Source organism: Symphalangus syndactylus, chromosome 12 (genome assembly GCF_028878055.3).
Source record: "Symphalangus syndactylus isolate Jambi chromosome 12, NHGRI_mSymSyn1-v2.1_pri, whole genome shotgun sequence".
Lineage (NCBI taxonomy): Eukaryota > Metazoa > Chordata > Mammalia > Primates > Hylobatidae > Symphalangus > Symphalangus syndactylus.
The window spans coordinates 79,160,140-79,186,075 of record NC_072441.2 but is presented as its reverse complement, the minus strand read 5'-3'; the positions used below and the strand labels follow the sequence as shown (position 1 = coordinate 79,186,075).

Below are 25,936 nucleotides of genomic sequence, written 5' to 3'. Positions count from 1 at the left end.
AGTAGAGATGGGGTTTCACCATATTGGCCAGGCTGGTCTTGAACTCCTGACCTCAAGCAATCTGCCTGCCTCGGCCTCGCAAAGTGCTGGGATTACAGGCGTGAGCCACCACGCCCAGCCCCAACAATTTTTTTTTTTAGACACAGGGTCTTACTATGTTGCCCAGTCTGGTCTCAAACTCCAGGCCTCAAGTAATCTTTCAGCCTCACCCTCCTCAGTAGCTGTCCTCAACCTCATGCTGGTTCCACCTCCTCTGCTCAACCTTTAAATGTTGGGGCACCCAGGGCTTACCCCTGAGCCGCCTTCTCTATTATCAACATTGTCTCTAGGTGAACTCATTCAGGCTTTAAATATTCCTATGCTGATGATTCCTAAATTTTTATATCCCACTCTCTCCAGAAATCCCAGTGTCTTCTTGACATTTCTACTTGGATTGCATGACAGGCATTTCAAACTTTTTTTGTTTTGTTTTGTTTTGTTTTGTTTTTTGAGACTGAATTTCGCTCTTGTTGCCCAGGCTGGAGTGCAATGGCGCAATCTTGGCTCACCACAACCTCCACCTCCCAGATTTAAGCAATTCTCCTGCCTCAGCCTCCCGAGTAGCTGAGATTACAGGCATGCGCCACCATGCCCGGTTAATTTTTTTTTTGTATTTTTAGTAGAGACGGGGTTTCTCCATGTTGGTCAGGCTGGTCTCGAACTCCCGACTTCAGGTGATCCGCCTGCCTCGGCCTCCCAAAGTGCTGGGATTACAGGCGTGAGCCACCGCGCCTGGCGGCATTTCAAACTTAACATGGCCAAAACAAAAACTGAATTTCACTCAAACCTACTACTCCTTTGGTTTTCCATGTCAGTAAAAAGCACCAACAACCACTTAGATGCTCAAGCCAAAAATTCAGGAATTGTCCTTGATTCTACTCTTTCCCGCCACTCCACAATCTATCCAATTCTGTAGCTCTACCTATTAATGCATCCCAAATCTGTCCTTCTTAACTCTACTGTCACCTCCATTCTATTGCAAGTCATAGCTGCAACCATGTCTCTCTCTGCTATACTCCTATAATGATCTCCTAATTGGTCTTCCAAAATCTACTTTTGTCATCCTAAGACCTATGATCTACAAAGAAGCCAGAGTAATCCGAAAAAGGCAGTTCACATCACTTGGCTGCTTAAAATCCTCTAAGAGCACCATGAATTTGATTCTAACTTTTCTTTTTTTTTTTTTTAAGGCAGAGTCTCGCTCTTGTCACCCAGGCTGAAGTGCAGTGGCACTATCTTGGCTCACTGCAACCTCCCCCTCCTGGGTTCAGGCGATTCTCCTGCCTCAGCCTCCCCAGTAGCTGGAACTGCAGGCGCCTGCCACCACCCCCGGCTAATTTTTGTATTTTTAGTAGAGACAGGGTTTCACCATGTTGGCCAGGCTGGTCTCAAACTCCTAACCTCAGGTGATCCACCCACCTCGGCCTCCGAAAGTGCTGGGATTACAGGTGTGAGCCACTGCGCTAGCCTGATTCTAACCTTTTTTCATTCTGGTTTACAAAGCCCTATGTAATCAGGTCCCTGCCTACTTCTCCTCTCTGAACACATTTCACTTACAAGTGTAAATCACAATCTGTTAAGACATTCATTTAGCTATGAAATTAAGATAATCTTTTTTTGCAACAGAAAATTGCCAGATACTATTCAATCATTCTATGTCTTCATTTCAAGGAAAGTCCAAGAAAAAAATGTGTTTTGGAAGTCACAAAATAAGATCTAATTAATAAAATGCCTCATCTGGTATTCTATTTTTGGTTCCAATTTTTAGATTTCTGATGATTTCTATAAGCACAGAAAAACAAGAACATGCTCCTCAGGCTCTCTGAGGTATTGTGCCATTCCTTGACCACTCACCCTGTGGGTAGACACTCTTCTAGTCTCTTGTACTGGTAGCCAGAGTTAGGGTTGATTTGGCCTCCTGGGGTACAGGCTGTAGCCTGGATAGTTAGTTGATGGCAGGCACACTTGGACCTATATGACAGAGGGAAATAAAGGAAAGGAGCGGGGGAATCAGAGAACAAAAATAACACAATACACATGTACCCAAGGTTGCTCAGTGTGGCCACGTCAGACTCCAGCCTCCCTACCTCATAGCTTTCATGGAGGCCTTATAGCAGGAGTTCCAGGTGAGGGAGGAGGTAAAGGAAGATGGGGAAAGCAGTACAGATACAAGGCAAAGGAAGAGGTGAAAAGGACACCATAACAAAGTTGGAAGCAGGGGCAGCAATTACCCCCACCAACTCACTTGTCCCGACACCCATCCTTGCAGTCACAGCCAACCAGAAATTCAGGGCCTGTGTTAATGAAAACACCCTTGCCCGGGATACGTTCCTTGCTGTAGGCCACCTGGGGTGGAGGAGTTGTGTCAATCTCATTGACACAGGATAGGGGAACATCTTCCTTCCCATAAGTGATGTCCAAAATATAGTAAAAAGGCTTATAGGGCTGAAACTTTCGGTCCACAAGAACATATGGATCCAAACAGAACATCTCCAGGAAGAGGAAGTCACAGCCAGTCTCGAAAAGGTAGCGTTCAATCTCCTGCATTGTCCGAAGGCAGAGACCACAAGGTGTCTTATAGATAACATGAAAGCCCATCTTGCGGTTAACTCGACGCCGGGCTGTCATCCGCCGGAAGTCATATAGTAATGGGACCAGCAGAGGGTTCTTGCCCCGGTACTGCTCATTCCTCATAGGTCTGACTCGAGACAGACAGGTATAGCTGCAGACATGAGGTAAGTAGAAAAGCTTCTCCATGGGAGCACGGTAGGAGGGCTCTGCTGGGGCCCGCTCCAGCATGCCATGGAAGGCTGGGGGTGCTGGAGGGGCTGGGAGTGCTGAAGGCGCTGGGGCAGAGGCTGTGGAGCCTAAAGGTGATCTGCAAATGAGATGCAAGCGATCAGATCAGAAGGCAACAGGACCTCTGTTGTATAATTAACCCTCCAGGTAGCTAAGCCATTTCTCTCATCTTTCAAACAGCTGTGCTCCTGAAGCTAAAGATGATTCAAGAAAGATCTTCCCTTGCCCTACCAAACCTGGACAATGAAACTCCCTGGTTACTCTTCACTGACTGATAACATCTCTATTTCTCTTTTTTTTTTTGAGTTTCGCTCTTTTTGCCCAGGCTGGAGTACAATGGCATGATCTCGGCTCACCACAACCTCCGCCTCCTGGGTTCAAGCGATTCTCCTGCCTCAGCCTCCTGAGTAGCTGGGATTACAGGCATGCGCCACCACGCCTGGATAATTTTGTATTTTTTAGTAGAGACAGGGTTTCTCCATGTTGGCCAGGCTGGTCTGGAACTCCCGAGCTCAGGTAATCTGCCCACCTCGGCCTCCCGAAGTGCTGGGATTACAGGTGTGAGCCGCCGCACCCAGCCTAACATCTCTATTTCAACGGTATACCTTTTCCTAAAATGTATTTGCCTGTGAATTATGGAAGTAGAGTCCAGTCTTCTACCAATGTTTTTTTTGTCTGCTGTGTGTTCTAGAAATGTCCTTACTAACTCCCAGGATTCAAGGAAAGAGGCTGTGGTGTTTCCTTTCTATTTTAGCAATGATGGCAACATGTTCAACAAGAAGTTTTAACAAATGGCTTTCTGATGATACCATATTTCCAAGCACCCAGCTTCCAATTCAATTCTTACTTTCTATTTCTTAGAAACTTCTATGGGTAAAGCTTCCTTTTCAAGTCCAAACTCTTCACCATCATAACCTTAAACTAAGCCCTTCAGAGCCAAGGAACCTTCCCCTACACAGTGGCCACTCATTGCTATCCTGCCTACAGAGAGCCTCAGATTTTCTCACCTATACATCTGGTTGATCCCAGGTTTCCCACCAGAGACATTTTCACTGAGTGCAGGAGATGTAGGGGAGGAATGACCAGAGCCCACAGATCCTGGTCGAAAGGACGTGCTCTTTTTGGCTACCTGCTTCCGTGACTGGGCAAGCTGGCTTTCCAAGCTTCTAGGAGATTAGAGAAGAGGGCATATAGTAAGGGATGTGGAAAATATAATATGAAACAAACTGAAGAAAAAAGAAAGAATAACACTCACTCACTGTCACCTGCTTGGGGGGATAGAGGTGGAGCAGGTGGGAAAGGTGGGGCAGGTGGAGCTGTAGGCTGTGGGAGTTCCACTGGCTTGAACTGGGTTCCAGTACCGGTCAGATCCTGTGTGTATTGGACAACAGGGCCTTTGCTCCTCACAGCACCTATAGGAAAAAGGAAATTGAGCACTGAGAAGATGATAGCTATGATGCTTATATTCAGTCACACATCTGATCCTTAACTTATACAATATAAAAAGGCAGCAATGGCTGGGCGCGGTGGCTCATGCCTGTAATCCCAGCAGTTTGGGAGGCCGAGGTGGGCAGGTTGCTTGAGGTCATGAGTTTGAGACCAGCCTGGCCAACATGGTGAAACCCCGTCTCTACTAAAAATACAAAAATTAGATGGGCATGGTGGTGCATCTGTAATTCCAGCTGCTCGGAAGGCGCAGGACAATCACTTGAAACCAGGAGGTGGAGGTTGCAGTGAGCCGAGATCACATCACCGTACCCCAGCCTGGGCAACAGAACAAGACTTCGTCTCAAAAAAAAAAAAAAAAAAAAAAAAAAACAGCAATGGACACATTTTGAGTAAGTGTTTAGACTCAGTTCCCATTATTGCCTGGCATGGATGCTGGCATACGTTGTTTTGACTTAGATAATACTTTTTCTTTTATTAAAGTGAAAGCAAGTTTATTAAGAAAGTAAAGGAATAAAAGAGTAACGGCTGGGCACGGTGGCTCATGCCTTTAATCCCAGTACTAAAAATACAAAAATTAGCTGGGCGTGGTTGCAGGCACCTGTAACCCCAGTTACTCGGGAGGCTGAGGCAGGAGAATTGCTGGAACCCGGGAGATGGAGGTTGCAGTGAGCTGAGATGGTGCCACTGCACTCCAGCCTGGGCAAAAGAACTAGACTCCATCTCAAAAAAAAAAAAAAAAAAAAAATTGCTACTCCGTCAACAGAGTAGCCTCTTTTTTTTTCTTTTTATAGTTAGTTTTCCACTTTGTTACTCAGGCTGAAGTGCAGTGGTGTGACCTTAGCTCATTGTAACCTTGAAATCCTGGGCTTCAAGCAATCCTCCTGCCTCAGCCTCGAGTAGCTAAGGCTACAGGTGCACATCACCACACTCAGCTTTTTTTTTTTTAAGAGATAGAGTCTTTCTATGTTGCCCAGACTGATCTCCAACTCCTGGCCTCAAGTGATACTCCCACCTCAGCCTCCCAAAGTGCTGAGACTACAGACATGAGCCACCATGCTGGGCCTTAGATAAGACTTTATATTGTATCTTCCTATCTCAGACAATTTAATTTACCTAATTATTGTTATACTTTGGGGGAATATTTTCAGAAATATATTCTTTAACCAACTAATTTTGGCAGGAAAAATCAACCAGAAAGTATGACAGTAATATTAAAAAAGAAAACCAAATCTGTTGTTTGTTTGTTTCTGAGACAGGGTCTCGTTCTGTCACCCAGGCTGGACTGCAGTGGCACGATCTAGCTCACTGCAACCTCGACCTCCTGGCTTCAATTGATCCTCTCACCTCAACTTCTTGAGCAGCTTGGACTACAGCTTAATGCCACTGTACCCAGCTAATTTTTGTGTTTTTTGTAGAAACGGGGTTTCACCATGTTGCCCAGGCTGGTCTTGAATTCCTGAGCTCAAGCAAACCACCTATCTGTCTCAGCCTCCTAAAGTGTTGGGATTATAGGTGTGAGCCACTGTGCCTGGCCAGGTCTGGGTTTTAAAGAAAACTGACTACACGCTGGATGTGGTAGCTCATGCTTGTAATCCTAGCACTTTGGGCAGCCGAGGCAGGTAGACAGCTTGAGCCCAGGAGTTCAAGACCAGCCTGGGTAACATATCAAGCCCCTGGGTCTATTAAAAAAAAAACAAAACTAACCATAGATAACACACAAAACTGACAATTCTCATGTGGACAACAGAGGGTAACTACTATCACCCTAACCTAAAGCCAACTGTTTCATATTTTTATGTGGTTGTTTAGAACAAATTAGAGCCACAGCATGTGGAAGCAGCAGCACAAATTGGATCACCATGATTGGAAACAACTCAGGGCACATATCCTGTTTCCAATGAGTATGCAGTGCAATCGTGCTAATCAAAGGATAGCCATTGTATATAATCTCCTTTGCTGGTTGGCCTGTTTCTTCCTTCTTCCAGGTATCTTTCAGGACATACCCATATTTGGACGTGTCCTGAGCTGTCCTTGCTTCTTCTCCAGTGCAGAGGCTGAGGATGTTTTCATGCTGAACATGGGCTCCAGCCGTGTAGAGCCTCGATAGATCCACTCACATCTTTTGTCATCCTGGGGAATTGAGAGAAAAGAATGAAGGGAAATAGCTTAAAGGCTAGAATCTATCCTGTCCTGTGTAGAGGATATATACCATGTATCACCTCTGGGAAACCTCTCTGATGAGCCTTAAATTCCTTATCTAAGCTAAGCACAGTGGCTCACAACTGTAGCTAGTAATCCCAGCACTTTGGGAGGCTGAGGCAGGTGGATCACCTGAGGTCGGGAGTCAAGACCAGCCTGACCAACATGGAGAAACCCCGCCTCTACTAAAAATACAAAATTAGCTGAGTGTGGTGGCGCATGCCTGTAATCCCAGCTACTTGGGAGGCTGAAGCAGGAGAACTGCTTGAACCAGGGAGGCAGAGGTTGTGGTGAGCCGAGATTGCGCCACTGTACTCCAGCCTGGGCAACAAGAGCGAAACTCCATCCCAGAAAAAAATAAAAATTCCTTATCTACTTAATAAAGTATGTGCCAGGCTTCATGATGGGTATCAGAAACACAACAGTGAAAAATATATACTCCTTGTTTAAGGAATTACAGGAGCAACAGATATCTATACTGAGTACAAGAGGCATGACAGCTGGGCACAATAGCTCACACCTATAATCCTGGTATGTTGAGAGGATGAGGCAGACAGACTGCTTGAGCTCAAGAGTTCGAGACCAGTCTGGGCAACATGGCGAAACCTGTCTCTACTAAAAATACAAAAATCAGCAAGGTGTGGTGGCATGCACTTGTAGTCACAGCTACTTGGGAGGCTGATGTGGGAGGACCACTTGAACCCTGGAGGTTGAAGCTGCAGTGAGCCGTGATTGCACCACTGCACTCCAGCCTGGGTGGCAGAGTCAGACTGTCTCAAAAAACAAAACAAAACAAAACAAAACAAAACAAAACAAAACACCAAACAAAAAGTATGATAAGGATCATAAGGCCTTAGAAGTAACGGGCTGAGGTAACACCAAGAAGAAATATAATTTCTAATTTCTTCTGGCTACTCTGGGCACACTGCCTATCAGGTAGCCTTGTTCTGCAAGCAGCAGTATTAAAAAATGTTTTTAAAACTTTTAAAAATAAGAAATATGATTCTAAGAAGAGAGAGAGAAGGGAGAAAAGGATGAGTACAAAATATCTAAGAGTTAAACTGAGCCTTGAAAGATAATCAGGACTCCTTGATCCCTCTTCTTCGTCCCACTATCCTACTAAAACCTTAACTCTGGAAAAATGGAATTGGCTGCCCTTTCTGTACCTACACACAATGTGAATACTCCTAAAGAAAAAAAATAAATAAATCAAAACCATGCAGATTAGTATCATAATTCAGATAATTTATTTTCAACAATGACCTGCAAAGGAACAACGAAAAGGACAAAGTAAAATTTGACCAAAAACAGTGAGAACACATACGAGGATAAGAAAGAGGAAGGCTATGGAATAGCCATAAAACCATCCTCATTACTGCTTCTTAAGTTCCCCCCCACCAATCTCTGCCTCCAAAATTCTAGGGAAGAACAGTACCAGGAAGAGGATCCTGACTAGGCTGCCATCCACCTCCTCAACTCGGGACTTCCACCACGTGCCTTCCCACTCAGTCTTGATAAGCTGGCCACTCTTGAGCAGTACCATGGGGCGGTTGGGGTAGGCAGTGACATACTCCTCTATGAAGTCACGGCAGGAGATGTCTTCTATGTCCTCCCAAGTCTTTTTCACTGTTTCAAGGAAGAGGTAGAACTGAGAGGGCAGGTAGGGCATGTCTTGATAGGGAAAAGGCTGGCCAGGAGACATTTGATACTTTTTAAGTTGAAAAGGAGAGAAAAAGTAAAATCAGAACCTCAAGGGAAGCAAAGCCAAGACCACCTAAGTAATAAAGCTAATGTACAAACTGCACATACTTACAAATCAAGTAAATACTAAATAAGTAATGTACAATATAGGCAATTCACTTTTTTTATACAAACGGATATTTCTCCTCCGGAAAATTCAAGTGGAAATTCTTGCTCACTTGTTGATAAGTCTGGTGGTAAATTTAAAAAGATCAGGTGGCATCATGAAATGAAAAAAATTAGTCCTTCCTTCTCATTCTCTATCAGGTTTTTAAGAGACTCAGAATGTGTTTACTGTCATGTTATGTGTAAACAGAAGTGTTAGTTGATTCTTCTGCAGTTAAAAACGATTGTTTCCATAGGAGTCTGCTCCCAAGCCAGGATAACAAATATAGAGGACACTATGATGTTCCATCTAACACAGCTTCTGTGGAAAGCATTATGCAGACTACACATTTATACAAATGTTAGGTGCAGTATGACACTAGAAAAGAAGTAACACCTTTTCCAACCTAACTCACTTAGAAATGAAACTGAAGCACATCTATAACGTGAGCAGTCTACTCAAGGCCATTCATGATCTTCTAGTGTCTCACTCTTTGGCTACAAAGACCCAGTCCCAGAGATGAACAATAAAACTGTATCTCTTTTGGGAGCAAACTGACCTTTGGGAGCAAAAGACATCAACCAAACTTAAGCTCTTTGAGACTGAAATACCAAAAACACTAGGGCTTTTCAACTGGATGTCCTAAGAAGAAATATAAGGTAGAGTAGGAGAAAACTGAGCTAAGGAATAAGGGAGAAACACTCACGTGGCCGGCAAATGGGATACAGTTCCGACTGTGTGACATAGGAAGCATAGCCATCATCAAAGAAAATGAGAAACCTGTAAAAGAAGAGTGACAGTAGAAAGATCTGGGGGTTATGATATTTAACATGATCCACAGAATTATTTTATGATAGCTTCTACTTCTCTGGATCACGACACGATGCACTCCAGGGAAGACATTCCAGTCTACTACTTTATTCCTGTTTTTCTTTCTTCTCAACTTGAGAGTTAGGAGTTCTCCCTTAATTTAACCAATACCTCCCTACTTTTTAAAAAAACACATATACATATAAATGTTTTTGAGACGGAGTCTCCTTCTGTCACCCAGGCTGGGGTGCAGTGGTGCAATCTCGGCTCATGGCAACCACTGCCTCCCAGGTTCAAGCAATTCTCCTGCCTCAGCCTCTCAAGTAGCTGGGATTACAGGCATGTGCCACCACACCCAGCTAATTTTTGTATTTTTAGTAGAGACAGGGTTTCACCAGTTGGCCAAGCTGGTCTCAAACTCCTGACCTCAAGTGATCCACTTGCCTTGGCCTCCCAAATTGCTAAGATTACAGGCATGAGACACTGGGCCCAGCCAAAAAACATACATTCTTTTTCCTCTATCAGATTCCTATGCTGCTAATAACCATTTAGTCTCCATTTCTTTCTTCTGTGTGAATCCTATTCCCCTGACCATTAATCAATCCTCATTATTCTCTTCCTAGTTTTCTCTTTGAGGAAAGAAAAGGAAAAAAAACAGGAGGAGAAAGAGGAAGAAAGAATCACCCACATGACTCCTGTGGTAAAGAAAGAGTAAGGGTTTCAGTCCACTAGGGACTAAGAAGACAAAAGCTAATTGTGGTATCTGGTCTATGGCACGAACAGGGCAGGTGCTGTGCTCCCAGCCTCTACCCCTTTACAGTCCTCTGTCCAGGTACCTGAGCTTGTTTTTGACGTTTGGTGTCTCAGCTACAATGCCAGCATAGAGCCAGACCTGATTCCCATCTTTGTATTTGGCGACCACCCGACTGCCCACATACAGCTTGTCAGCAGGAGGGTGGTAATCATAGGCAATATGGTTCCCCGACAGTAGACTCTTTCCTTTGTTGTCAAATTTCACCTTGTATTTCTTCCCTGGCCCTGAGTAAAAGGGAAAGATAAATCCTTTTAAAAACTGCCAGTTTCTGTATAAATCCAGGCTGCTATGTGAGAGACAAATAGGAAGGTTATGGGGAAAAGAAACAATCAGCAGTGGAGGGTGCAGGTTGCCTTTCAGGAGTGGTTCCTCCAAGTTTGCACATACCAACTGTCTGGATGGCAATAAGGGTGCCTTTGTGCCAAGTCTTAGTTCTCTTCTTGCCCAGAATTCGCATGCTGACTATCAGGTCACCATCTTTGCTTAGTTCTCCAGACATCTGACTCAAGGTTCCTACAGAAGAAGCAAAAGTTATTCTAAAGAGTTATGACATAGATTTGGTAGAGAACGGGAAGGTAAAGAGGGTAGTATGGTAATTAGGGAAAGTGGGGTAATTTTTTTTTTTTTTTTTTTTTTTTTTTTGAGATGGAGTCTCGCTCTGTCACCAGGCTGGAGTGCAGTGGTGCAATCTTGACTCACTGGAACCTCTGCCTCCCCGGGTTCCAGCGATTCTCCTGCCTCAGCCTCCTGAGCAGCTGGGACTACAGGTGCGCAAGGCGTGCACTACTACACCCAGCTAATTTTTGTACTTTTAGTAGAGACGGGGTTTCACCATGTTAGCCAGGATGGTCTCTATCTTTTGACATCATGATCCGCCTGCCTCGGTCTCCCAAAGTGCTGGGATTATAGGTATGAGCCACTGTGCCCGGCCAATTTTTTTTTTTTTTTTGAGATGGAGTCTCGTTCTGTTGCCCAGGCTGGAGTGCAGCGGCATGATCTCGGCTCACTGCAACCTTCACCTCCCGAGTTCAAGCGATTCTCCTGCCTCAGGCTCCTGGGTAGCTGAGATTACAGGCGTGTGCCACCACACCTGGCTAATTTTTTTTTTTTTTTTTTTTTTTGTGGTGGTATAAAAACGAGACCTTTACTCTGGCAATAGGAATTCACATTTCAAAAGCTGATGATTGTCAAGGCGATTTAAAAAACATTTTTATGAGAATGTAAAAAATAGTGTTTTAAACTTGGCCATTTTCTAATACAAAATGTTTCTTTTTAAATAGCCTTTAATTAATAAGCAAAATGTGTGATTGTTCTTTAATTGGTTCTCTTTAAAATGTGCTGGAAGACAAAGTTCGAGGAGCACTGTTTCAAGCAAGAGAAAAAGGGGACATAATTTAAATGAAAATGAAAATATGCAGTAATGCAATGAAAAATAAAAACCGTTTCCTAGATTTAGTTGTACCGAAATACATGACATCGCCTGCATTTTGTGACTTTGTCAGTAGTCACGAAGGTTAAGTACTACTTTGGGGTCAGAGAGAGCCTGTTGAGATAAAATCTCAAAGCTGTTAGAAACATTTTAAGATGTGGAAAAATAATCAACATCATTTACATAAAATTAGTATTTAGCAGATGTACACATCTGCAAAAAAAAAAGTGAGTTTGGAAGCAAAATTTGAACATTTAGCAATAAAATTAAGACTAAACTGCTAGCCAGTAGGAGCTTAGGAAACTTTGGATATCCTTAGATAGAATCAACAAGATTACCACAATGTTTTAAAACATTAGGACTCCTGGGTTAACTGGTCTATTATAATGATGGAACTGCAGAATAAAAAGGTTGTTTGGGCACCACTTGTCTTAGTCCTTTTGTTAATTTGTCATTTTTACCAGTAAAGTCTTCAATTTGATTTCACAGTTCCATGATGAAGAAATATTTTCTGCAAAGCAAATTACTATAAATAGGATAATAGTAATACATTTGGCCATGATTTAAATTCTGCACACATTTCAGAGAGAACAATTTTACAATGTTAAATTTTAAGCAAATGCTTATTTCATGCAGTTACAAGTTTAGGCCAAGCACTTTTTAAAAAGGCAAATATGTTCGAATTAAATACACCTGGCTAATTTTTGTATTTTTAATAGAGACAGAGTTTCACCATGTTGGTCAGGCTGGTGTTGAACTCCTGACCTTGTGATCCGCCCATCTCGGCCTCCCGAAGTGCTGGGATTACAGGCATGAGCCACCGTGCCTGGCCCATCTGGAGAATTTTTAAACTTTTTTTTTTGTAGAGGTGGGGTTTCACTATGTTGCCGAGGCTGGTCTTTAATGCTGGACCTCAAGTGATCCTCCTGCCTCAGCCTCCCAAAGCTGCTGGAATTACAGATGTGAGCCACCACACCTGGCCTCAAACCTTTTTGTAACAAGAGTCTGAGTGATTCTCTTCTCCCTAATCTCCACCTGAAGTAGTCATGAGGATGGAAACAGCCTACATGTAGGACACTAAAGAGGTACTGAGATAAAACCATCACAGACTGGAAAAATCACCATCAATGTAATTGGGATTTCATAACTACTAAGGATAATGAGTCTGGCATGTCACAAACAATTAGCAGACATGAGACTTAAGATGAAATCTCTCTAAGAATTCACCTCCCATCTGTACCCAGGTATTTCTTGACCCTAACCTTTATGCAGATCCTGGGAACTGCTCTTCTTGTTGACAGCATCCATGAACTTCTGAACATCTTGAGCTGACTTTCTTAAGGCAGCCATAGCTTCACGGAGCTGTAGAAAAGTGGATGAGGAAAACAAGTTTTGAAACAGTAGCATGGGTTACAAATAACTTCAGAATAAGAAACAACTTGTATTTCACAAAACAAAACGGAGTGAGTTATGTTTGCAAGCTTACGGTTACTTTATCCGGCAAAGCTGCCCTTACTTTTTTTTTTTTTTGATATGGAGTTTAGCTATTGTTGCCCAGGCTGGAGTGCAATGGCACGATCTCGGCTCACCATAATCTCCACTTCCCGGGTTCAAGCGATTCTCCTGCCTCAGCCTCCCGAGTAGCTGGAATTACAAGCATGCGCCACCATGCCCAGCTAATTTTTTTTTTTTTTTTTTTGAGATGGAGTCTGGCTCCGTTGCCCAGCCTGGAGTGCAGTGGCGTGATCTAGGCTCACCGCAACCTCTGCCTCTCAGGTTCAAGCGATTCACCTGCCTCAACCACCAAAGCAGCTGGGACTACAGGCACGTGCTACCACGCCCAGCTAATTTTTGTATTTGTAGTAGAGACAGGGTTTCACTATGTTGGCCAGGCTGGTCTCGAACTCCTGACCTCGTGTTCCACCTGCCTCAGCCTCCCAAAGTCCTGGGATTACAGGCGTGAGCCACTGTGCCCAGCCTAATTTTGTATTTTTAGTAGAGACGGGGTTTCTCCATGGTTAGGCTGCTCTCGAACTGCCGACCTAAGGTGATCCACCTGCCTCAGCCTCCGAAAGTGCTGGGATTACAGGCATGAGCCACCACGCCTAGCCTCTTTTTTTTTTTTTTTCTGAGACAGTCTTGCTCTGTCCCCGAGGCTAGAGTGTGGTGGTGCAATCTCAGCTCATTGCAACCTCTGCCTCCTGGGTTCCACTGATTCTCCTGTCTCAGCCTCCCAAGTAGCTGGGATTACAGGCATGCACCACCATGCCCAGCTAATTTTTGTATTTTTTTAGTAGAGACGGGGTTTCGCCATTTTGGCCAGGCTGGTCTCGAACTCCTGACCTCAGGTGATCCACCCACCTGGAGCTCCCAAAGTGCTGAGATTACAGGCGTGAGCCAATGTGCCCAGCCCAAAGCTGCCCTTGCTTAGAAACCTAGTTCAAAAATCAACGTTTCAATGTTAGAAAGCTTTTCTTGATTAATTTACCTAGCAGACACTGCTAAATTCTACTTTCATACAACACTCCTTTCTAGTGAAAGCATTTCTTGCTAACCTCTTTTTGAATTCTTACAACATCAATTAGAGGACTGCAACGCAAAGGGCTGATCACAGGGTGAATGATTAGATACTGACAGCTAAACTGATTAAATGGTTAGGCCAAAAATTCTCCTATTTTCATATTCTTATCTCTCACCCTTCCCTTACCATCCTAACTTACCTTCTGGTCTTTTGGAGTTCTGCTCCCAGCATCACCTATGGACGAGAAGAACTCTAATGAGTGTAAGAGACTTACACAGAGGAACTTCTGGGAAATTAAGAACTAACTTACTCAAAAGCATTATTATGGGAGCATTATCGATAACAACTGAAAATAATCTTGATATAGGTATATACACAAATATAAAGTACTCAAAAGGGTCTGGAAAGACACAAAGTAAATGGCCAGGTGTGGTGGCTCACACCTGTAATCCCTGCTGCCTGGAAGGCTTTGGTGGGAGGACTGACTGAGGCCAGTTCAAGACTAGCCTGGGCAACATAACAAGAGCCTGTCTCTTAAAAAAAAAAATTAGGCCAGGTGCAGTGGCTCACGCCTGTAATCCTAGCACTTTGGAAGGCCAAGGTGGGCGGATCACCTGAGGTCAGGAGTTTGAGATCAGCCTGGTCAACATGGTGAAACCCTGTTTCTACTAAAAATACAAAAATTAGATGGGCATGGTGGCACGTGCCTGTAATTCCAGCTACTGGGGAAGCTGAGGCAGAACTGCTGGAATCCGGGAGGCAGAGGCTGCAATGAGCTGAGACTGCGCCACTGCACTCCAGCCTAGTTGACAGAATGAGACTCTGGCTCAAAAAACAACAATAATAAAAAATAAAAATGTATAGTTCAAGCCTGAGCAACACAGCAAAACCCTGTCTTTACAAAAAAAAAAAAAAAAAAAAAAAAAAAAAAAAGGCCGGGTGCAGTGGCTCACACCTGTACTCCCAGCGCTTTGGGAGGCCAAGGTGGGCGGATCACCTAATGTCAGGAGTTCCAGACCAGCCTGGCCAACATGGTGAAACCAAACCCCTTCTCTATTAAAAACACAAAAATTAGCCAGGCGTGGTAGCAGGCACCTGTAATCCCAGCTACATGGCTTCATGAGAAGCTGAGGCAAGAAAATCGCTTGAACCAAGGAGGCGGAGGTTGCAGTGAGCCAAGACTGCACCACTGCACTCCAGCCTGGGTGACAGAGTAAGACCCCGTCTCAAAAAAAAAAAAGTAGAATAAAAATAAAATGTATAGGCCGATGGTGGTGGCTCACGCCTATAATCCCAGCACTTTGGCAGGCCGAGGTGGACAGATCACCTGAGGTCAGGAGTTCCAGACCAGCCTGGCCAACATGGTGAAACCCCATCTCTACTAAAAATACAAAAATTAGGCCGGGCGCGGTGGCTCACGTCTGTAATCCCAGCACTTTGGGAGGCCGACGGGGGCAGATCACGAGGTCAGGAGATCGAGACCATCCTGGCTAAAACGGTGAAACCCCATCTCTACTAAAAATACAAAAAATTAGCCGGGCGTAGTGGCAGGCGCCTGTAGACCCAGCTACTCGGGAGGCTGAGACAGGAGAATGGCGTGAACCCGGGAGGCGGAGCTTGCAGTGAGCCCAGATCGCGCCACTGCATTCCAGCCTGGGCGACAGAGGGAGACTCCGTCTCAAAAAAAAAAAAAAAAAAAAAAAAATACAAAAATTAGCTGGGCATGGTGGCGCGTGCCTGTTATCCCAGCTACTCGGGAGGCTGAGGCAGGAGAATCACTTGAACCAGGACCCGGGAGGTGGAGGTTGCAGTGAGCTGAGATCGTGCCACTGCACTCCAGCCTGGGCTACAGAGCAAGACTCTGTCTCAAAAAACAAGAAAAAATAAGTGTAATTCAGTGGTTTTTGGTAATTCAACTATCATCACTATTGAATTCTGGAGTGATGAAAAATTTCATCACTCCAAAAATTTCCTCATACCTATAGCAGTCATTTCTCATTCCTCCCTCCCCCAAACTCTGGCAATCACAGATTTATTTTCTGTCTCTATGGATTTGCCTATTCTGAACATCTCATATAAAGAGAATCATGTAATATGCGGTTCCTCAAACAAGGTTCATCTATGTTGTACCATGTATCAGTACTTCATTCCTTCTTTGTTTTTCGAGATGGAATCTTGCTCTGTCGCCAGGCTGGAGTGCAGTAGTGTGATCTCAGCTCACTGCAACCTCCACCTCCTGGGTTCAAGTGATTCTTCTGGCTCAGTCTCATGAGTAGTTGGGATTACAGGCACGCCACCACACCCAGCTAAATTTTGTATTTTTAGTAGAGACGGCCATATTGGCCAGGCTGGTCTCCAACTCCTGACTTCGTGATCCACCCACCTCAGCCTCCCAAAGTGCTAGGATTACAGGCATGAGCCACCATGCCTGGCCCCTTCGTTCCTTTTTATGGCTGAGTAATATTTTATAGCAGTCAATACATGGGTGTATGTGTACACCATATTTGGTTTATCCATTCATCAACTGATGAACATTTGGGCTGTTTCTACTTTTGCCTATTATGAATAATGCTGATATGAACATTCATTTATCAGTTTTTACATCAACATATGTTCTCATTTCTCTTGGGTATATGGCCAGGAGTGGGTGGGTTATGGTAATTCTATGTTTAACCTTCTGAGGAACCAAAAGACTATTCAAGTGGCTATAGCATTTTATATTTCCATAAGCAATTCCATTAAGCAAACCTCATAAACTTATGAGGTTTTCAATTGCTCCATATCCTTGTCAACATTTGTTATTGTCTTTTTAAAGAGACAAGTTCTCATTATGTTGCCCAGGCTGGCCTTGAAGTCCTGAGTTTAAATGATCCACCTGCCTCAACCTCCTGAGTAGCCAGGACCGTAAGCAAAAGCCAACACCTGACTCTAATCATTTTTAAGTGTACAATTTGGTGGTATTAAGTATATTTATATTGCTGTACAACCATAACCACCATCCATTTCCAGAACTCTTTTCATCTTGCAAAACTGAAACTCTGTACCTATTAAACACTCCCCATTTTCCCCTCCCTCCAGCCCCTGGCGGCCACCATTGAATGCTAGATATCTCATCTAAGTGAAATCATTTGTCTTTTGTGACTGGCTTATTTCACTTAGCATAATGTCCTCAACGTTCACCTATGTTTGTCTTCTTTTTTTTTCTTTTTTTTTAGTGGCTGCATAATAATCCCTTGGGTGGTAATACTATATATATACATACGTATACATATATTTTTTCTTTGAGACAGATTCTTACTCTGTCTTCCAGGCTGGGGTGCAGTGGCCCAATCTTGGCTCACGGCAACCTCCGCCTCCCGGGTTTAAGCAATTCTCGCGCCGCTGCCTCCCCAGTAGCTGGGATTACAGGCACCCACCACCATATCCAGCTAATTTTTGTATTTTTAGTAGAGATGGGATTTCGCCATACTGGCCAGGCTGGTCTCGAACTCCTGACCTCAGGCGATCCACCCGCCTCGGCCTCCCAAAGTGCTGAGATTACAGGTGTGAGCCACTGTGAGCAACCTACAAATTTTTTTTAAAAAATCAGGCAGGCATGGTGGCACGTGCCTGTAGTCTCAGCTACTTGGGAGGCTGAAGTCACAGTGAGCTATGATAGCACTACTATGCTCCAGCCTGGATTACAGAGTGAGATACTGTCTAAAAAAATATATCAAATAAAGTTGAGGTTTCTATATCCTAAGAACTAGTGACTCTCTTACAGTATATACACTAAAAAGACTCCTGCACATGTGCATCAGGAGATGTGTACAAGAATATTTGCAGTAGTGTTATCTATAATCTCAAAAAATGTAAATCAATGTCCACGATCAGGAAAACTGATAAACTGTGGCATATTCATACAATGGAATACCATACTGCAAAAAGCAAATAAGCTAATCACCATGCATCAACACAATGTTGAAGAAGTCAAAGCCAAGGGAGACGTCAGAACTAAATGTAACTCTGAATGCATTCACCTCACTAGCTAAACTATTCCAAAAAATAGAAATAAAAAAATCAATACTTAGAAGCCAAGCTAAAAAATTAAAAGTTAAAATAAAAAAACCGAACAGAGGCCTGGCAAGGTGGCTCACGCCTGTAATCCCAGCACTTTGGGAGGCCAAGACAGGAAGATTACGAGGTCAGGAGATCGAGACCATCCTGGCTAACATGGTGAAACCCCATCTCAACTAAAAAATAGAAAAAAATTAGCCCGACGTGCTGGCGGGCACCTGTAGTCCCAGCTACTCGGGAGGCTGAGGCAGGAGAATGGTGTGAACCCGGGAGGTGGAGCCTGCAGTGAGCCGAGATTGTGCCACTGCACTCCAGCCTGGGCGACACAGCAAGACTCCGTCTCAAAAAAAAAAAAAAAAAAAAAACATATATATATATATATATATATATATATATATACACACACACACACACTAATACTTAATCAACAAGAGAATCTCGAGAGAAACTGAAACTATGAAATAAGGAACCAAACAGAAATTCCAGAGTTGAAAATGCAAAAACTGAAATGAAATACACATTAGAGGGGCTAGGTGGCAGATTCACAACAGGAGTCAATGAACTAGAATATATAGATACTCATATAGAGAAATTATCCAATCCAAAGCACAGAGAGAAAATTGAAGAAAAATGAACAAAGCCTCAGAGACTTGTGAAATGATGTCAGGCATTCCACCATATATGTAATGGAAATCCCAGAAAGCAGGGAGAGACAAAAGGGAACAGGAAAAAAAAATGAAGAAATAATAGATGAAATACTTCCAAATTTGGTGAAAAACTTGAATCTACATACCCAAGAAGTTAAATGAACCTCAAGTAGGATTAAGAAAGAACTTGGATACATCCCAGTCAAACTAACATCAGAAGACAAAAAGAAAACCTTAAAAGCAGCAAGACAAAACTGACTCATATACATGGTACAAAAATAATTTCATCTGACTTTCCATCAAAAATAAAAGAGGCCAAAGGGCACAGGGATGGCGTATTCAAAGTGCTGAAAGAAAACTCTGTCAATCAAGAATTCTATATCCCAGGTAGGGCCGAGCACAGTGGCTCACGCCTGTAATCCCAGTACTTTGGGAGGCCAAGGCGTGTGGATCACCTGAGGCCAGGAGTTTGAGACCAGCCTGAATAACTTGATGAAACCCTGTCTCTACTAAAAATACAAAATTAGCCGGGCGTGGTAGTGCACACCTGTAGTCCCAACTACTTGGGAGGCTGAGGCAGGAGAATTGCTTGAACCTGGAGGGCGGAGGATGCAGTGAGCTGAGATCTCACCACTGCACTCCAGCTTGGGCAACAAGAGTAAAGCTTCGTCTCAAAAAAAAAAAAAAATTCTATATCCCAGGTAAACGAAGATTGAGAGAATCCACTGTCAGCAGAACTGTACTGCAAGAAATATTAAAGGAAACCGTCTGGCTGGAAAAACATGACACTGGATGATAACTCAGATTCACAGGAAGGAATGAAGAGCAACAGAAGTGATAAACATCTGGGTAAATACATATTTTTCTTTTCTTCCCTTACCTTCTTTAAACATGAGACTGCTTAAAGCAGTAATTATAACACTAAATTATTGGCTTTAAACGTGTAGCTATAATATATTTGACAACAGTATCACATAGGAACACAGCGAAAGTAGAAGTACGCTGGTGCAAAGTGGCTATATATATATATATATATATATATTTTTTTTTTTTTTGAGATGGAGTCTTGCTCTGTCACCCAGGCTGGAGTGCAGTGGTGCGATCTTGGCTCACTGCAAGCTCCACTTCCCAGGTTCACGCCATTTTCCTGCCTCAGCCTCCCAAGTAGCTGGGACTAGAGGCGCCCGCCACTACGCCCGGCTAATTTTTTTGTATTTTTAGTAGAGACGGGGTTTCACTGTGTTAGCCAGGATGGTCTCGATCTCCTGACCTCGTGATCCACCCATCTCGGCCTCCCAAAGTGCTGGGATTACAGGCATGAGCCACCACGCCCGGCCAAAGTGGCTGTATTTTTACCAGAATTAAGTCAGTATTAATTTGTAATAGATTATGATTAGGTACAGATGCAACCCCTTTTATGAAAGCTAAAAAAAAAGAAAAATCAGGGGCCAGGTGTGGTGGCTCACTCTTGTAATCCCAGCACTTTGGGAAGCCGAAGCAGGTGGATCACCTGAGGTCGGGAGCTTGAGACCAATCTGACCAACATGGAGAAACCCTGTCTCTACTAAAAATACAAAATTAGCCAGGCATGGTGGTGCATGCCTGTAATCTCAGCTACTTGGGAGGCTAAGACAGGAGAATCGCTTGAACCCGGGAGGCGGAGGTTGCAGTGAGCAGAGATCCTGCCATTGCACTCCAGCCTAGACAACAAGAGCAAAAACTCCATCTCACAAAAAAAAAAAGAAGGAAGAAAAAGAAAAATCAGAAGAATGACAGTCGTTTTCTGAAATGTTTGTTTGACTCAAAGAAGGCAATAAAGAAGAAACAGGGCTAGGCATGTTGGCTCATGCCTGTAATTCCAGCACTTTGGGAGGCTTAGGTGGACAGATCACCCGAGGTCAGAAGTGAGACAAGACTGGCCAACACAGAGAAACCCTGTCTCTGCTAAAAGTACAAAAATTAGCTGGGCGTGATGGCGCATGCCTGTGATCCCAGCTACTCGGGAAGCTGAGACAGGAGAATCGCTTGAACCCAGGAGGCAAAGGTTGCAGTGAGCAGAAGTTGCAGTGAGATCATGCCACTGCACTTCAGCCAGGGCAATGGAGCAAGACTATCTCAAAAAAAAAAAAGACAAAACAGGCCAGGCATGGTAGCTAAGGCCTATAATCCCAGAACCTGGGGAGGCCAAGGCAGGAGGATTGCCTGAGCTCAGGAGTTCAAGACCAGCCTGGGCAACATAGTCAGACCTTATCTCTACTACAAAAAAAAAAAGTTAGCTGGGCGTGGTGGCATGCACTTTTAGTTCCAGCTACTCAGGAGGCTGACGTAGGAGGATCACTTGAGCCCAGGAGGTTGAGGCTGCAGTGAACTATGATCATGCCATCACACTCCAGCCTGGGCAACAGAGTGAGACCTTGTCAATCAATCAATTCATTCATTCATTCATTCAAAAAGACTAAAATTATACAAAGTATATTCTCTGAACACAATAAAATTAATTAAAAATTAACAACAGAGGGCCGGGCGCGGTGGCTCACGCTTGTAATCCCAGCACTTTGGGAGGCCGAGGCGGGCGGATCACGAGGTCAGGAGATCGAGACCACGGTGAAACCCTATCTCTACTAAAAATACAAAAAATTAGCCGGGCGTGGTGGCGGGCGCCTGTAGTCCCAGCTACTCGGAGAGGCTGAGGCAGGAGAATGGCGTGAACCCGGGAGGCGGAGCTTGCAGTGAGCCGAGATCGTGCCACCGCACTCCAGCCTGGGCGACAGAGCGAGACTCCATCTCGAAAAAAAAAAAAAAAAAATAAAATAAAATAAAAATAAAAATTAACAACAGAAAGAAATTTAAAAAATCCCCAAATATTTAGAAATCAACCACAAGGAAAATTAAAAATGATGCCAAGTTTAATGAAGCTGAAAACACAACATAAAAAAATGTATGATATCCTGAGAGTGACACTGTATGGAAAAAAATTTATGAGATGTAGCAAAGCAATGCTTATGGGGAAATCAATAGCTTTAGAGCTTATATTAGAAAGGAAGAAAGGTCTAAAATCAATCATGTAAGCTTCCACTTTGAGAGGCTAGAAAAAGAAGAACAAATCAAACCCAGTAAGTAAAAGGAAGAAAATAAACATCACACTGGAAATATATTTAATGTGATATCCTGGATTGGATCACAGAACAGAAAAAGTGCAGAAGCTGAATAAAGCCTGAAGTTTATATAAAAGTAACATACCAATGTTTGCTTCTTATTTTTTTTTATTTTTTTTTTTTTTTAAGACGGAGTCTCGCTATGTCACCCAGGCTGGAGTGCAGTGGTGTGATCTTGGCTCACTGCAGACTCCGCCCTCCGGGGTTCACGCCATTCTCCTCCCTCAGCCTCCTGTGTAGCTGGGACTACAGGCGCCTGCCACCTCGCCCGGCTAATTTTTTGTATTTTTAGTAGAGACGGGGTTTCACCATGTTAGCCAGGATGGTCTCGATCTCCTGACCTCACGATCCGCCCGTCTTGGCCTCCCAAATGCTGGGATTACAGGTGTGAGCCACCGCGCCCGGCCTGCTTAGTTTTGACATACGTACTAGATGAGGGATATATAGGAACTTTATTACTTTTTCAATTTTCCTATAAATCTAAAGTTATTCCAAAATAAAAGATTTTAAAAATCCACAAAGAAAAGTCCAAGCCAAAATGGCCTCCGCACTGAAATTATCAAACTTTTTAGGAAGAAATATCATTCCATACAAACTCAGAGGAGGGAACACTTCTCAACTCATTTATAAGGCCTATATTACCCTGCTACCAAAGCCAAACAAGGACACCACAACAGAACTATAAACTAATAGCCCTCATGAAATAGATGTAAAAATTTTTTTTTTTTTTTAAATGAGAGAAGGGGTTTCACCATGTTGCCCAGGCTAGTCTTGAACTCCTGGGCTCAAGCAATCTGCCCAACTCGGCCTCCCAAGGTGCTGGGATTACAGGCATGAGTCACAGCATCTGGCCAAGATCTTTTTTTTTTAAATCAGCAAATCCAATCCAGCAACATATAAAAAGAATTATACATCAAGACCAAGGGGCTGGTTTACTCCAGGAAGGCAAGGTTGGTTTAACATCTAAAAAAACAACTACTGTAATACATTCTTAATGTGATAAAAGACAAAAGGAACATAGGAGAATGATACAAAAAAAGCTGACAAAATCCAAAATCCAATTAGGCTATGATAAAATCTCTCAAACAAGGATTAGAAGGGGATTCCTTTAATTTAATAAATGACATCTATAGAAAACCTACTGCTAATATAATTAACGGTTAAACATCAAATGCTTTCATATCAACATCAGCAAGAAGAAAAGGATGTCTGTTTTTTTTTTTTTTTTTTTGGTGAGACGGAGTCTCGCTCTGTTGCCCAGGCTGGAGTGCAGTAGTGCAGTTTCTGCTCACTGCAAGCTCCGCCTCCCGGGTTCACACCATTCTCCTGCTTCAGCCTCCCAAGTAGCTGGGACTACAGGTGCCCGCCACCACGCCCAGCTAATCTTTTGTATTTTTAGTAGAGACCGGGTTTCACCATGTTAGCCAGGATGGCCTCGATCTCCTGACCTCATGATCTGCCTGCCTCGGCCTCCCAAAGTGCTGGGATTACAGGCGTGAGCCACCACGCCTGGCCAGGATGTCTGTTCTTAAAATCTTTTTTTTTTTTTTTTTTTGAAGACAAGAGTCTTGCTTTGTCACCCAGGCTGGAGTGCAGTGGCATGATCACAGCTCACTGCAGCCTCAACTTCCTGTGCTTAAGAGATCCTTCCACCTCAGCCTCCCAAGTAGCTGGGATTACTGGGGTGCACCACCATGCCTGGCTAATTTTTTTATTTTTAGTAGAGATTAGGTCTTGCTATGTTGGCCAGGTTGGTCTCAAATTCCTGGGATCAGGGGATCCTCCCACCTCAACCTCCCAAAGTGCTGGGATTACAGGTATGAGCCACTGTGCCTGGCCTGCTCTTAAAACTTATTCAACGCTGTACTGAAGGTTTTAGTGAGTACAATAAGAAAAGAAAAAGAAAAGATATCCCGGGTAGAAAGGAAGAAGTAAAACAGACTTTATTTGCATGAATTAGTTTTAGAAAATCCTAAGGAATTGGCTGGGTGCAGTGGCTCATGCCTGTAATCCCAGCACTTTGGGAGGCCAAGGCAGGTGGATCACAAGGTCAGGAGTTCAAGACCAGCCTGGCCAAGACGATGAAACCCTGTCTCTACTAAAAATACAAAAACTAGCTGGGTGTGGTGGTGGGGCAGGGGGGTTGCCTGTAATCCCAGCTAGTTGGGAGGTTGAGGCAGAGAACTGCTTGAACCCGGGAGGCAGAGGTTGCAGTGAGCTGAGATTGCAGTGAGCTGAGATTGCGCCACTGCACTCCAGCCTGGGCGACAGAGCGAGACTCTGTCTCAAAAAAAAAAAAGAAAAAGAAAAAAGAAAATCCTAAGGAATCAACAAAAAGCTTCTAGAACTATGTGAGTTTACATGCTACATGATCAATACACAAAAACCAACTGTATTTTTTATATCCTAATAACAGAACATACACTTACTATAAGTCCTGGCAATTCTACTCTTTGATGGAATACCCCAAAATTGGGGTTACACAGAATGAGGAAAGCAAAGTAATGCAATCAGGGTGTAGCACATAGGGAACATCTATGATACTAACAATGTTGCATTTTTTTCTTTAATAGCCAACTCAGGCAGTTTGAAATATGGAGTTAGTGACAATGGTTTCTTCTCTCTTCTATTATCTTCTATTTGCTCATCTTCCAATGTTTCAACTTCAGTCCTGAGACTCTCCTATCCAAAGCTCATCCCTTACCTGAATCAATACTGAGGACATCATCATCTTCATCAGGAATCTCAATTATTTCTGTAGGCCGGGAAGATTCGTCCTCAGAGCTACTGTCCCGGTATTGTAGTCCCAGCTTGGAGTAGAAGTCCTTCACCAAAGACTCACAATTAGTCACTGCCCTAATATTGGAACACATGCAGAAAAGGTCAAAGCCAGCAGAGGAATTAAGAGATATAGAATCCATTACAATGTATATATATTTAAGTATAGACAGTCCTCAATTTAAATGGGCCACATTCCAAAGTGTCTCTGTTTAGAATTTAGAATGCTTTTTCTATAGAAAAATGTTTTAAATGGTGGTTTAGCTTCCAGAGTAGTTCCTCAAAAATCCAAAGTAAGCCCAAAGTACAGTACTTTCAACCTTACCTCATTATTTACCTTGCTGTTATCTGAAAATGCATCCTGGCTGGGAGTGGTGGCTCACACCTGTAATCCCAGCAATTTGGGAGGCTGAGGCAGGTGGATCACTTGAGGTCAGGAATTTGACCTCCCCAGCCTGGCCGACATGGTAAAACCCCATCTCTACTAAAAATACAAAAATTAGCCAGGTGTGGTGGCACACACCTGTAGTCCCAGCTACTCCGGAGGCTGAGACAGGAGAGCTGCTTGAACTCGGGAGGCAGAGGCTGCACTGAGCCGAGATCACGCCACTGTACTCCAGCTTGGGTGAGACAGAGCAAGTCTCTGTCTAAAAAAAAAAAAAAAAAAAAAACATGAAAAACTGCTTATTATCAGTGGCCATCAGAGAAATGCAAATCAAAACCACAATGAGATACCATCTCACACCAGTTAGAATAGCGATCATTAAAAAGTCAGGAAACAACAGATGCTGGAGAGGATGTAGAGAAATAGGAACACTTTTACACTGTTGGTGGGACTGTAAACTAGTTCAACCATTGTGGAAGACGGTGTGGCGATTCCTCAAGGATCTAGAACTAGAAGTACCATTTGACCCAGCGATCCCATTACTGGGTATATACCCAAAGGATTATAAATCATGCTGCTATAAGGACACATGCACACGTTTATTGCGACACTATCCACAATAGCAAAGACTTGGAACCAACCCAAATGTCCATCAATGATAGACTGGATTAAGAAAATGTGGCATATATACACCATGGAATACTATGCAGCCATAAAAAAGGATGAGTTCATGTCTTTTGTAGGGACATGGATGAAGCTGGAAACCATCATTCTGAGCAAACTATCACAAGGACAGAAAACCAAACACCGCCAAGTTCTCACTCATAGGTCGGAACTGAACAATGAGAACACCTGGACACAGGATGGGGAACGTCACATACTGGGGCCTGTCGTGGGGTTGGGGGAAAGGGGGAGGGATAGCATTAGGAGATATACCTAATGTAAGTGACTCCAACATGGCACATGTATACATATGTAATAAACCTGCACGTTGTGCATATGTACCCTA

General features: G+C 43.6%; 1 protein-coding gene across 14 annotated transcripts in view; it reads right to left on the bottom strand.

Annotated features, from left to right (window-relative positions):
• The window catches only part of SETDB1 (SET domain bifurcated histone lysine methyltransferase 1), a 40,562-nt gene that overhangs the window by 12,247 nt on the left and 2,379 nt on the right, over nt 1–25,936 (bottom strand). For 7 of the 14 annotated variants that reach the window (XM_063626017.1, XM_063626022.1, XM_063626016.1 and 4 more), the window contains exons 3-14: nt 24,469–24,620; nt 14,106–14,140; nt 12,648–12,747; nt 10,344–10,469; nt 9,979–10,180; nt 9,039–9,112; nt 7,922–8,112; nt 6,291–6,417; nt 4,094–4,250; nt 3,846–4,004; nt 2,285–2,917; nt 1,894–2,010 (exon numbers count right to left, since the gene is read on the bottom strand). In XM_063626017.1, the coding sequence (XP_063482087.1) occupies nt 1,894–2,010; nt 2,285–2,917; nt 3,846–4,004; nt 4,094–4,250; nt 6,291–6,417; nt 7,922–8,112; nt 9,039–9,112; nt 9,979–10,180; nt 10,344–10,469; nt 12,648–12,747; nt 14,106–14,140; nt 24,469–24,620 (2,073 nt within the window). Of the gene's footprint in view, nt 1–1,893; nt 2,011–2,284; nt 2,918–3,845; nt 4,005–4,093; nt 4,251–6,290; nt 6,418–7,710; nt 8,113–9,038; nt 9,113–9,978; nt 10,181–10,343; nt 10,470–12,647; nt 12,748–14,105; nt 14,141–24,468; nt 24,621–25,936 lie in introns of those variants that run through there. The other 7 variants (XM_063626021.1, XM_063626024.1, XM_063626019.1 and 4 more) reach the window with 2 other exon arrangements.